At 47.3% G+C, this 13,381-nt stretch overlaps 1 protein-coding gene across 1 annotated transcript; it reads right to left on the bottom strand.

The window, feature by feature from the left end:
• Positions 1–50: 50 nt before the first annotated feature.
• On the bottom strand, positions 51–2,433 carry TMEM160 (transmembrane protein 160). The gene is made up of 3 exons (XM_032485710.1): positions 2,181–2,433; positions 970–1,062; positions 51–404 (listed from the first exon to the last, which is right to left on the bottom strand). Exons 1-3 carry the CDS (start codon positions 2,386–2,388, stop codon positions 139–141), a joined length of 567 nt encoding a protein of 188 aa, XP_032341601.1. The 5' UTR covers positions 2,389–2,433; the 3' UTR covers positions 51–138.
• Positions 2,434–13,381: the final 10,948 nt, after the last annotated feature.

Genomic DNA, 13,381 nt, shown 5'->3' with positions numbered 1-13,381 from the left:
TCCAGCCCGTCCCTCCTCGCATCTCCTGCAACAGCAACCATCACTCGGAATCTGGAGCAAGGCAAGGGTCAGGTTTTAATATCCCGGTTCTCGGGCCCGGGCTGTCCAGCGCCCGGCCGTTCCCCGCGGCCCTGCGGCTCACTCGGGCGGCGGCCGGCCCGCTTCATCGGGCCCTTCCGCAGTGGCCGACCCGTCGTCCTCAGGCACCAGTTCCACATCCAGCTCCAGCTGGCCCATGTAGAGGCCGACAGCACAAGCCCAGAGCAGGCCGGCAGCCAGCACGGCCCCCACGCCTGCCGCCGCGCCCCCCATTGAGAGCTGCATGGGCCCCCGCAGCGCTGCCAGGCCCACCACGTAGGAGGCACCGCCCCACACCACGCACAGGCCGCCCAGCAGGAAGAAGCCTGTGGGACAGAGCGGGGCCAGGGTCAGGGGACTGAGATGGAGTTAGAAAGGGGATGGAGCAAACTCAAGCGCAGGGTAGGTAGGGGTCAGGAGTAATACAGAGCCAAGGTCGGGGGCATGAGATGGAATCAGGCAGTGTCTAGGGCTTGGAGGCAGGCTCCAGGATCAGAGGAGGTGTGAGGGGCTGGTCTGAGAGCAAAGATAAGGTCGAAGGGGCAGGGGTGGGACCGGTCTGGGGCAGGGGCAGGGTGATGGGCAGGGACTAGGTAGGACCCTCATCTTTGTTAAGTCAGATTGGAAACGGGGAGGACCCACAGCCCTGCCCTGAGCTACCGTCTCAGGTGGGTCCAGTGCCCATGAGGTAGGGACAGGGTGGGTGGAAAAGCCTTTTTCCTTCGGGGAAGAATGAGGGCTTCTAGCTACATTTACTCTGGGAAAGTGATGGGATGGGGCAGGAGAGAGGCCACATGCATGGGGCAGGGTGAGGGTGGGGGTCTACCTTCCCCAGTGGGGGAGGGAGCACTCACACTCCCTAGTGGGTGTGGGAGTGGGGTCTGCACTCACCATAGGCGGCCTCCCGACCCATGTCACTCTGCATGAAGGAGATGACCCCGATGCCTGATGCCAGGAGGCCATTGCGGAACCAGGAAAGGAAGGCTGGAGGAAAAGGGGATGGGGGATGAGAAATCAGCAACAGCCGAAACCCTACCCCCAAGACCCCCACGCCCCAGCCCAGTCAAATTGGGGATCTCTTCTTGCTACTACCCTGTCCGGCCCAAACTCTCACCTTGTCCTGGCTGTTCCCCCACCTAACCCTGTTCCCCCAAACTCTCTCTCATCTCCATCTGTGAGACCCTCCCGCCTAAACTCTGTAACACTAAAGGTTTATGGCAGTCTGCAGAATCTGGAGGAGGATCCAAAATTGCAGAACCTAATCTGAGGACAGGAAGATCCCAAGACATCGTCTTGGTCAATGTCCTCCTCACATGTGTATCCCCATGGGCCAGGCCCTCATTTCTTTCTCAGACCTCCCGACAAACTGTTAGCTTCCCACTTCCTCAGGTCTCTCTCCAGCTTCCCCCTTCAGTTTTCTGAAACTTCACTGTCTACTACCGGGTATGCTCCTCCTTTATGTCGTTCACATCCATTCAAGTCCCTGGTGCGGCACTAACAGGGCTAGTCCAGTCACACCTATTCCACCCCGTATCTAGAGGACTAGTCCTCTCCAATCAGGACCCCCACCCACCCCATAGGAGGCCCCGCCCCCTACAGCCAGGGTCACCTCGCCCTCCAATCAGCCCAGAGCTTTTCTTCTATTGGTTGTTACCTCTTCCAATCCGGAACTTCCCCCCTCTTCTGCAGAGATCCACACTCCCGCCTTATGCAGAGTGGTAGCCTCTTTCATCCGAATTGGTCCCTCCAACGAGGACCCCTCTTGTAGGCAACTCCCTCGCCCTTAGCCCTCTTTGGAAGCCTCTCTAATCCAGACGCAGTTTTATAAGGCTGCCTCTCCTAGCCCGACCAAACTCTCCAATCCCTACTGCACCCCTTTAACCAGACCCACGGTCCCATCTGCAAACCCTTCTCCTATGCGGGCAGACTGCGCTCTTGCAGCCACAGCTTCCCTGCACTTACGCGGAAGCCGTTCTCCCTCCTGAGCCAGGGCCCTGTTTCCAGCAGAAGTCCCACCACCATCCACCACTCGCGCGCGCTGGCAGCTCTGCTATGCGGTACCCTCTCTCCCATCCCGGACGACCCCAGCCCCAGCCCCAGACCTGTCTCATGCGCTTTCCGGAGGAGCCAGGCGTCTGCGCGGTCCAGCTCGGACACGGGGGGCGGCGAAGCCCCGGCTCGGGGGCCGTGGCCGGGGGCGAAGGACCCCCGGGCTCCCCCGCTCCGGAGCCGCGGAGGCGGCAGCAGCGCCCCCCGGAAGCGGAGTCGGGCAAGGCGGGCAGCCCGAGCCCACCACCAGCCGCCTCCCATGGTTCTCACTACGGCCGCGGCGCACCGCACCGCACCATGGGCCGCCCGTAGGCTGAAGCACACGTCACTCAGGCTTAAAGGCTCATCTATTGGTTTTATGCGCGCCACTCAGGCCCGCTACGCACTGTCCATTGGTCGAATGGCGGTGATCCCGCCTCTGTCATCCGTGCCGGTACTGCGCGTCTCACCTTGCTTCTAGGGCTGGACTTCGAATCCCAGTGTTCATTGTGCGGGAGGAAAGCCGGTCTTCAGAAACCGTAGGCGCGATGTCTGCCGGGACTTGTAGTTTTTTTAAAAATAATGTTCCTTCTAATGGCCAAAAAACAAAAAAAATAAAACTGGTAGTGCTTAATGCAGAACCTTTGCAAAATCTCAAGGAGCACAGAAGAGAAAGTAAAACTCAACATTAATCTTACCAATGCTATCATTTTGTTGTACTTCTATCCCGCCTCTTTTGTAGGAGAGTGTAAAACGTTTGCCATTTGAAAAATTAATTTTTTCTCATGTAACAATCAATCGTGAACATTAACTGGTGGCACTGAATATTTTTCCACGGCATTTTTTTTAAATTTTAAAAGTGTTATTTATTTTGAACATGGTACAAGATACAAAATTTACAAAACAGTCTAATGAAAAGTAATTCACATCCCATGCCCCCAGCCAGTCCCATACAGCATCAAGTTTAATGGTTGATACCCATGCATTATAAGGACGTACCACAAGTGATCCCAAGCCAGTTTTCCCTGCTATAAACTAATGTAGTTTTCTTTTAGGTCTAAACCTATGCCTGAGTGGAGAGGGACTTGATCTCAAAGGTCAAACTTTAGCAGCCAACTTCCAATTCTGGGTCCACACGTGGCTCTATATATCCACTTAATACACTGTGTCATAACGATTTCTATAGTTATCTGTCTCTGCCAACAGGCTGTGAGCTTCCAATGGACTGGGTCCTTAATTGACAGGTCTCTACGTTCCCCCATTCAAAATAGGTAGGAGACTTGATAAATAATAATAGCAAACATTTACCAATGACTCTCTCTGCGCCAGGAATTGTGCCAGGCACATTATGTGAATAACGTCATTTAATTCTCATTGTAATCCTAGGAATTAAGGATTAGAACATTTCCCTCTTTTATAGAGGAAAAAAAATGAGGCTCATAGAAGTGAGGTAATATAAGTTAATGTTTACTGAGCACTAACCATGTGTCAGACACTGTGTTCTTGCTTTACATAGATACTCTCATTAAATCTTCAAAATAATCCTATGTAACATGTACTACTACTATCCTCATTTTACAGAGGAAGAGGGAGCAGTTAAATTAGTTACCCTAAATCACACAGCTAATTAGACAAGTCCAATGTCAGACAAACCACTGTGCCATGCAGCTTATACTTAGTGTTTACTGAACACTTGCTCTCAGACAGCATTGTGCTACATATTTGGTATAAATCAGTGAACAGATAAAATTCTCTGACCTGAACTTCCTCAAGCTGGTAAAGGTCATCTACAAAAAAGCTACAACTAGCATCATTCTTAGCTGTGAAATATTTCCTGATTTCCCCTTAAGATTGGAAACAAATCAAGGATTTCCAATCCCACAACTTCTAATCAAAATTGTATTGGAGATCCTAGCTAGTGCAATAAGGTAAGAAAAAGAAATAAAGGGCATAAAGATCAACTTGAAGAAGGAAAACTGTCAATATTTGCATGTGATGTGATTGTTTATACAAAAAATTCCAAGGAATCAAAATAATAGCTAAAACTAATAAGTGAATTTAGCAAGGCTACAGGATACATGACCAATATACCAAAATCAATTTTATGTTAATATAGTAGCAGGAAACAATTGTAAGCTGAGATTTTAAATAATTTCCTTTACAATAACATCAAAAAAAATAATTTGGAGTAAATTTAACAAGAGACATGCAAGATTTCTACACTGAAAACAACACAATACTGTTAAGACACATTAAAGATCTAAATAAATGGAGATGTATAAATACCATGTTCATGGATTGAAAAGTTCCTTGCTTTCATGGAGCTTACAGTCTAGACGCATAGGCAGAAAATAAGCAATAAACATGCCAAGTAAGTAAATTTTATGGAAAGTCCAGGGCACTAGAGGAGCCCAGAGAAGACACCTAACATTGCCAGGATATGGGATCAGCAAGGGGGTGCCCTAGTTGAAACTGAAACTATGAGTAGGCATGGACCAGGTAAAGCATGCTCAGAGCCTTGCAGAAATAATCTGGGATCCATGAAAGATTACAGTGAGTGTAGGAGACTGAACATAAATAACAACAACAAAAATAAATGCCAACTACTCACCATCATGAGAGTTTCCTTATGTACCTGTGTGGGTAGATGTGAGAATTCTATTTTCTGAGATTCTCTAGAGTGTGTATAAATCTTTTGAATCCAGAAAAGTAACTCTCTGCTCACCCTAACCCCAGCCAGAGCAAGGCACTGATAATCTTGACCCTCCAAAGTCATCCCATTTAGCTCCTAGGTCACCTATAACTCCTGATCCTGTGCACTAGGGAACCTGGAGGATTTATGCAGAAAACAGACAATGTTCAACTAATCTGTTAAGAAAATCACTGTACCTTCTTTTGGGGGATGGGCTGTAGCAGAGAGAGAGCAGAAACTTGCAAGAAGACAAGTGATCCTGTCAATATCTATCTATTTCTCTTCATTCCTTCTCTAGTCTAAAACCTTATTATCTTTCACCTGGACAGCCGAAAAGAGCCTACTCATTGGTCTAAAAGCCTCCCCTAAAGTAGATTCTCCATTTATTAATTCAGCAAATATTTATTAAGTATCTACTATGTACCATAAGTATCTACTATGTCCTTTTGAGAGCCTGAGGATATAGCTGAGAACAAAACAGAAAACTGTCCCAGCTGCTATGGACATGACACTACTGGGGAAGGGGGACAAAGGAATAATTAATGTAATTTCAGGTAGTGTTAAATCCATGAAGAAAATAGATCTAGTTGATGAGGTAGAGAAGGATAAGAGACTGTGGCAGCTAGCCTGTAAGACGACCCCAGTGATCTTCACACTTTGTATAGTCGCTTCCTACTTCCAATCGAGACTGGCCTGTGTGACCAGTAGAGTACTGTGGAAATGACAGTGTGACTTCCAAGGCTAGGTCCTAAAAATCATTACAACTTCTGCCTGGCTGTCTTGAATCACCTACTCTGTGGAAAACTGACTGTCACATTATTTGGACCCTCAAGCAGCCTTGTGGAGAGACACAGGCAGAGAGGAACTGAGGCCACCCCCCACCCCAGCTAACAGCCAGCAGCAGCATGCCAGGCACATGAGTGAACCTTTTTGGAAGTGGACCCTCCAGCCCCTGTCAAGTCTTTGGATGACCACAGCCCCAGCCCAAACATGATGGGAGACCCCGAGCCAGAACCACCCAGCTAAGCCACTCATGTAGGGTTCCTGACTCACACAAACTATGTACAATAATACTTTTATTGTTTTAAACTGCTAAGTTTTGAGGATATGACATGTGAGTAGCAATCTAAGTGACAAGAAGAAATCAGCCATGAGGCCATGAGGAGGAGTGCTCCAGACAGAAAGGACAGCAAGTGCAAAGGCCCTGAGGCTGAAATGGGCTTGACGTGCTAGGGGAATAGCCAGGAGGCCAGTGTGGTTGGAGTAGAGAGAGCAATGGGGAGTGGGAGTAGTAGTCAGAGAGGGAATTGGGGGTAGGGGAATGGGTTGTTGGGGTGTCGTGAGCCACAGTGTGTGATGGGAGCCGGTGGGAGATTTTGAGCTGGGGACTAGCATGATCTGATGTATGTCTTTAGAATGTGGTGCTGACTGCTCAGCGGAATAAGGACTTAGCAGCCAGAAGACGTTTTAAATGGGCATCACTAGATGTCTCTCCCTAGCTTAAACCCTCCCATGGTGGGGAAGACCTTCTACAGCTCTCCATTGCCCTCTGGATCCATGGCTACAAGGCCTCCTGGGCCAGGACCTCTACTCCTTCCTCTTCTACTGGGAAGAGCTTGGATTTATGGAGGGAGAGGCAGGCTGGGGAACTCTGAAAGGGGTTAAACTTGGGGAGGGAACTCAAATGGGCCATCATAGATAGCCTGCCTGCTGGCAATGAATGCTGAGCATTAAATGGGATTAAGTGGGAACTGAAAATATTTGCCACACATTTTTCACATTCTTGGCTGGTGAAATCGTTTAGGCTGATGAGAGGGGTGGGGAGGGGGGAGATTAAATGCCAGAAAGGGTCAGGGCAGAGAAAACAAATCCTCTCTAAATAGACAGATCTGACCAGTTGCCTCCACACTTGTGATTCGATCAGTGATGCTAATATGAATCACCTTAAAAAAAAAATTAATGCTTCAGTCTGATTCCAGAGCAACACAGTCAAGACTTGCGGCTCGGAAGGTGGGACCAGGCATTGGGATCCTTTTACAATGAATATATTTTTATTTGCCACAAGAAAAGAAATGATAATTATATGATGCAGTGGAGGTGTTAGCCAACACTGCGGTGGTAATCATACTGCAATATGTGTGTGTGTGTGTGTGTATACACGTATACACACACACACACACGCACATATATATCAACACGTATCGAATCATCATTTACAATATAAACTTATACAAAGTTATACTTCCATTGCATCTCAATAAAATTTTTTTGAGAATATATTTTTATTAAGAGCTGACTAGACGTCAGAGACTGTTCCAGCACCTGTGGACATAACAATGAACCCAATGACCTAGAGAGATAAATGATCAGCTTTGGTGGCGGGACATTTTAGAGTGTGGCAGGGAATTATAATATCAAGTTGCAATGCCCTCGAATCAGGCATTTATTCAGGCTGTCCTTGAACAAGATTTCAATACTTTGTCTGACCAGGTGTTCAGCGGGGCCCACCACCTCTCGCCCTCTGTTTTGCTCTGAGCAAACTTGAGTCCGGCTTCTCTTCTCCCCACAGGCTCTCCATTGTACCTTTCCTGGCCTCTTAGGATGTGCTGAACAGTGGGTCACGCCCCCCCCGTCAGCTTCTCCTGAGAACCCGCTGACCCCAGGAAGACACATTTCCTGTGTGTCCTTCAAACCACTGGGGTTACTTTTCCTCATCTACTCAACTTCCCCTTTACTGTGAACCCCTCTTACCACAGACGAGCAATGCCTTTTTCTGTTTGGTTTTGAGACACTTAAAGATTTCTGAGATCAGAGCTTTCTCTATACTCCAGTGGGCTGTTTCCATAAAATCATCGCTGTCCAGATTTGTTTTTATTTGACACCTTCATAAAGTTCTCATGTATTCTTCATTAGATTACTTCCTAGATACTGTATAGTTTTTAATCTCTCTTGGGAAGGTTATCTGATTTTCTTCTAGTTGGTTATTGCTGATATGGAAGAATGCTACTAATCTTTTTCTTTGCTGCTGATTTTTAAAAGTTGAGATACAATTCACATACTGTAGAATCTGTCCTTTTAAAGTGTATAAGTCAATGTTTTTTAGTATACTCACAAGGTTGCACAGCCATGATCAGATCTAACTTCAAAATGTTTTCATCACTCCCCCCAGAGAAATCCCATCCCCATTTGCATTCACCCTTGCACCTCCTGGCCTATCCCACGCCATTAATCATATTTCTAACTTTCCATTTTTAAAAAAAGGAAGTTTCTTTCTATTTCTATTTTTCTGGGAGAATTTTTTAAAAATCGTAAATAAGCGTTAAATTTGTTGACTACTTTTTCTGCATCTAGCAAGATAACGTACTTCACTCCTTTGGTACATTAATGTGATGAATTACACTGATAGATTTTCTTTCTGTCTTTGTGTGGGGGAGGGATGGTAAGCTATGACACCCACATAAACAGGGACACACAGCCCAGTAATTTATTCTAAAGCAAACACCAGTACTGGTACTTGGTAAAAATTCCCAAGGTAAGTCAAACATGCAGTCAGAGTTGGAAATCAGCGGACTGTGTGAGAGAGAAAGTGCAGACGCTGGAAAGGGAGAACTGTGAGGCAAGAGAATGAAAAGAAAGAGAGGGGTGGGAGCTTATAGCTCAGTGGCAGAGTGCGTGCCTGGCACATATGAGCTCCTGGGTTCAATCCCCAGTACCTCCACCAGAAGCAACAGATACACCTAATTACCTACCCCTCCCCCTGCCCAAAGAAAAGAGAAAGAGTGTAGGGGAGAGTGGGCACTCAGAGGGCAGCTGTCTGAAGGTGCCCAGATTCTGAGTCCCTTGCTAGTCTGGTTCATCCTCTCCTGACTGGGTCTCAGGGGGAAGCAGAGCCCGAAGCACGTTTGCTCAGCCCTGGCTCCTGGGCCTGATGTGCGCCTTGACCTGACCAACCAGATGCGCCCGCCTGGTTGTAGGGTCTGGAGTCCCATCACTCCTGCAGCTGCCCTGACTCTGGCTCCAACCCTTGGAGCCTGCCCATTTTCTGAGCCTTGTTCTCCAGGCTTCCCCTCAAATTTCTGAGCCAGAATTGGATTCTATTGTTTGTTTCTAAGCCTCTTCTCTTGTAAGGGGTTGCCCAACCCTGGGGAGGGTCTGTGGGGAGACGATAGGACCATTGGGAGGGGCCATCAGGAAGAGAAGGAGAAAACACATTGTTTCCAGGCCCTGTTCACAGGACATTCCTTCCCTCCTTCCTCAGTACTCCTGAGGAGTGGGAGAAGCAGGGTCCTTATGTGAGGGCAGGACTTCTTGAGTCTAATGGAAGCCAGTTTCAAACCAGACTTGCCCACACAATTGCTTTTGAGCAGTCTACAACCTTCCCAACTGGACATGACATCCCTGTTAATGATGACTAATTCAAACAGCAAATTAATTTACTAGGAAAATATTGGGCAGTCTATAGAATCGCAGGAAGGTTGGAGAATCAAGGAAGACCACAGCCTGAACCACCAACTGTGCCACTAAACTGCATCTTATCCAGCAAACTCCCTTCACTCTGTTCCTACTTCTCTGTACCAGAATCAAATTTCCCAGTGGAAGCATCTGACTGGCTGAGCCCAGGTCACTGCCAGGGGCATGGGAAAGCAGAATTTGGTTTGTCAGTTTCTGAAACAGAAGCCAAGCCACATTCACTTTCAAGGCAAGTAAGGAAAGGAATTCCCCCAAACATAGGAAGGGCTTCAAGATGTCTTAAATGAGACAATGCCCTCGATCTACTTGTTAAATAATAAATCCAGCTGAGTCTTTGCCTTTTATTTTATCATAATCCATGCAGGAGGAATTGAGGGCCAGTGGTGTCCTGGGATTTGACAGAGGCATTGTAACTCCCACGTAGAGTTGACTTACACACTTTAAAAGGACAGCATCCTATCCAGGGATCCAGATTATTAAGGCAATTAAAATTACATTTATTTGGGGGGATATTTTCAAAAGGTGTGGCAACAATTTCTAAAGTGTTGGGAGTTTGACAAGGCCACTTCATTCAGAGTATACTTCCAAAGACAGTTTTGGGACAAGAAATGGGACAAATTGACAACTTTCACGACTATTTGCATGAGACTGCACATAGCACAAGAGACAAGGTGCAAAGCTCTGTGGGACTTCTCAGACAAACATCTTGTCATAGCAGGTCCTTGGAATGAGTTTATTACCCAGAATGACATCCTGGCCTCTGTCACTTCTGCAAGGAGGGGGACATTGGCTTCATCTCTTCCTGACAAGCTTCATGCTCATTCTGGAGACTGGGAGTTCTCAATGTAAAATACAGCCAGTGTGAGCCCCAGCAGGCCTGGAGTGCCCAGTTCTCCAGGCAGGAATGGAAGCGAGGCTAAATAGGATTTTAGGTAATGCTAGTGAAATCAGGAATAGACAGCATGTTTCTGGACCAAAGGACATCTGTCCACGTGACATCCTCCCCACGCCCAGGCACTCTCTTCCTTGTAAAAACAATTTCAAGGATATACCTCAGAAGATGAATAGATGGATCCAGGGAAGAGGAGGCAGGCTGCGGGTTGCAAGGGAATAAGGTCTCCCTGTGACAACAATCTGCATAACTTGGTTTGTGAGCTCCTGGGCTATACTTATTTTTTTCTTCCCATTTCTTTCTTTCCTTCTTTCTTTCTTTCTTTCTTTCTTTTTTTTTGATTGAAGCTGGGGGGGCAGGAAGAGTTTTCCAAAAGATTTTACCATGAAGATTGCTTTTGTAACCTGGGTTGGGGGAGGGGGAGAGAAGACATGTCATTCTGGAGTTTTTCCCCTTAACTTTATTGCGCTATAGCTGGCATATAAGATTATTTAAGGTGTACAATGTGATGAATCGATATACATATATATTGCAAAATGATTACGACAATGAGATGAGCCAACTCACTTCACATGGGTACCATTTTTTTCGTGTGTGGTGAGAACATTTAAGATCTACTATTGAAGCAGCTTTCAAGTATACAATGGAGAACTGTTAACTGGACTCACCATGCATTAGGTGCCCAGAGTGTGTTCATCTTCTAACTGCAAGTTTGTACTCTTTGACCGCTTTCACCTATTTTCCAAGAGCCATTATTCTGAAAGCAGAGGCGTCAGGCTGGGTCCAGCTGCAGGGAGTGGCAAGGGCCCTTTCTCATGGCCCCTGGAGCTGTTTCATCCCCTCTGGTTTCCTGGACATGTGCTGCGGCTTCAGCATCCCATGCATCTCCAGACCTGGATACCACTGGGGTGGACACAGACCTCCTGTCCACTTTTGGTGAGGCAGCTGTGGAGTAAGAGACACAAAGAGATGAACAGGAGGGGTCTGGAAGCTTCTGGATGGCAGCCTTGTTCTCTCTGCCCTTCACAACCCCACCTGGCCCTGAACTGTTCATCTATCTCTGCTGAAAGCAACTCCCCTTTCTGACCTCACATCTGCACCTCCACCTTTTTGTCTTCCTCTGGGATTCTTGTGTGTGTGGGGGGTCCCCTCACACAGTCCCTTCCTTCCCCTCCCGATTTCCTAGCCCCCAGCCCACCCAAGGATTAAAACTATCCTTAAAAAAAAAAAAAAAGAAAAGAAAAAAAGGAAAAAATAGTTTTAAAAGAAAAATTTATAAAAAGAAAAAAAAAAGAAGAAAAAAGACTATCCTTTTGTGTCTCCACTTACCTGAAAATTATACTGATTTGGTTAGAACAGGACAGTTTGCTGCCGCCTGCTAGAGAATTGTCATAATCAGTCTACAAATCTACAGTTTCAATGTGAATGGTGCCCCTTTAGGTGTGATGTCCTTGTTCAGTGTGAAACCTGCACAATCATACAGGGCAATTCTATGTTCTGTACACCTGGCAGGAGCCCAGAGAGCTGGGTCTCTCCTGGACATCCATGCATCCATCCACTCCCTCTCCAGGCTTTCCCACAAGATATGGTCTGTGTGTTCAGCACTTAAATAACCGCTGGCTTGGAGCACTGGCTATCTGTTTTAACAAAGCCCTTCATGAAGACATATCAGATCACCTGTGAGGTGTAGGAGACGCAACAGTCAGAAGGCTGGACAAAGTGAGCTGTGTGGGGAAGAAGAGGGTGGAGGAGCACCCCCTCCGGGGGAGAATCAGAGACTGCTCTTCCAATTCCATCAGGGAGAGAGGGAAGTACGCAGGGTGAAGCAGGGTTTGGTGGGAAGGGGTCTTCTCCCCCCCACCCCCTCTTCCACCAGCTTGTCCCATCTCCTCCTCACTGCAGACCCTCCTCTGTCGTTGGTCTGTGACTCTGAGGACACCACAGGGTAAGGGCTGAGTCCCCTAAAAGAGAGACAGCCTATGCAACAGAAGGCTTCACAGTGCCCCTCAAAGAGCAGATTCCTGGGACATGAAGAAGACAGTCTATCTCAGATCCACACTCACAGCCCTTCTGTATCTGCCTCTCTAGATGACTGGGGCTAGAAGCCTGCAAACCACATTTCTCCATCTCCTTTGCCAGCTGGTTTTCTGTTAGTTTCTGGCAGTTGCAAGGCAGTAAAAGGAGAGGCTTCCCCCACTGGCTTCTGGTGGGCCTCTGAGGGGTGGTTGCCAAGCTCAGGCTTCAGAGCTCCTGCTCAGGCACCCTGGTTCCTATGTCAGCAGCACAGCAGTCTCTGGATGACACCAGTGACATCGTTTTAATACACTGACCCTGGGGATTCTAGCAACTCCCTGCAGCTACTAATATGTGGTAACCTTATCATGTGTCTTTAGCTCCTCCAGCCCTCCAACCCCTCAGTGTCCAATTCCCTGTGTTACATTCCCTCTGGTTTAAATGCCTACAGTGGTTTCGGTTTTCCTGATTAGATTCTGACTGAGTCAAGAGGGAAGGAAGGGCATCGCTCTGCATTCTTCCAACAACGCCAAGTCCCGGGGAGGGCATCTCTTCCTTGGAGTTGCTCTCTTTTCCCAAGAGTAAGCTAACCCTGGAGCCAGACTCTCTGTATTTGGAGGCTGACTTTGTGACTCAGTAGCTGTTGATCTAGGACAAGTTGCTTAGTCTCTCTGTCCCTTGACCTCCTCATCTGGGAAATGGGAACATAATAATACCTACACATTGAGGGTCTTCTGGGGGACAGCACAGAGATAGTGTGAGTTTAGCCAGCTGTGAAGTCAGAGGAAACAGCCCACAGACAAGAAGGTCCTCTGTTTTTTACATCATCTGCAAGTTCAGGGCCCTGAAGACCTCAGATCATCACTAGAAGGATTCACCGAATTCAAAGCCGTTATCCTCATGGCTGTGGTTTATTACAGGGACAGGAAACAGATGAAGGTATCAGTTCCCATCCCAGCCCTACAATTCTAGAGCTCAGGTGTCTGAAATCAAGGCATCAGCAGGCTTCAGGGGAGAATGATCTTCCAAACTATAAGAAAACTAATTTGCATTGTTTTTAAGCCGCTAAGTTTGTGGTAATTTGTTACAGTACCGACAGGAAACAAATACCAGTTACCAAGCCTGACAATGAGTACAGGTGCCAGGAGGTGGGAGGTCTGGGGAGGAAAGTAAATGGTATGATTTGTAATTGTAATCATTTTAACAAG

This window comes from Camelus ferus, chromosome 9, assembly GCF_009834535.1.
Source record: "Camelus ferus isolate YT-003-E chromosome 9, BCGSAC_Cfer_1.0, whole genome shotgun sequence".
NCBI lineage: Eukaryota > Metazoa > Chordata > Mammalia > Artiodactyla > Camelidae > Camelus > Camelus ferus.
This window is presented reverse-complemented; position numbering and strand designations above follow the sequence as displayed.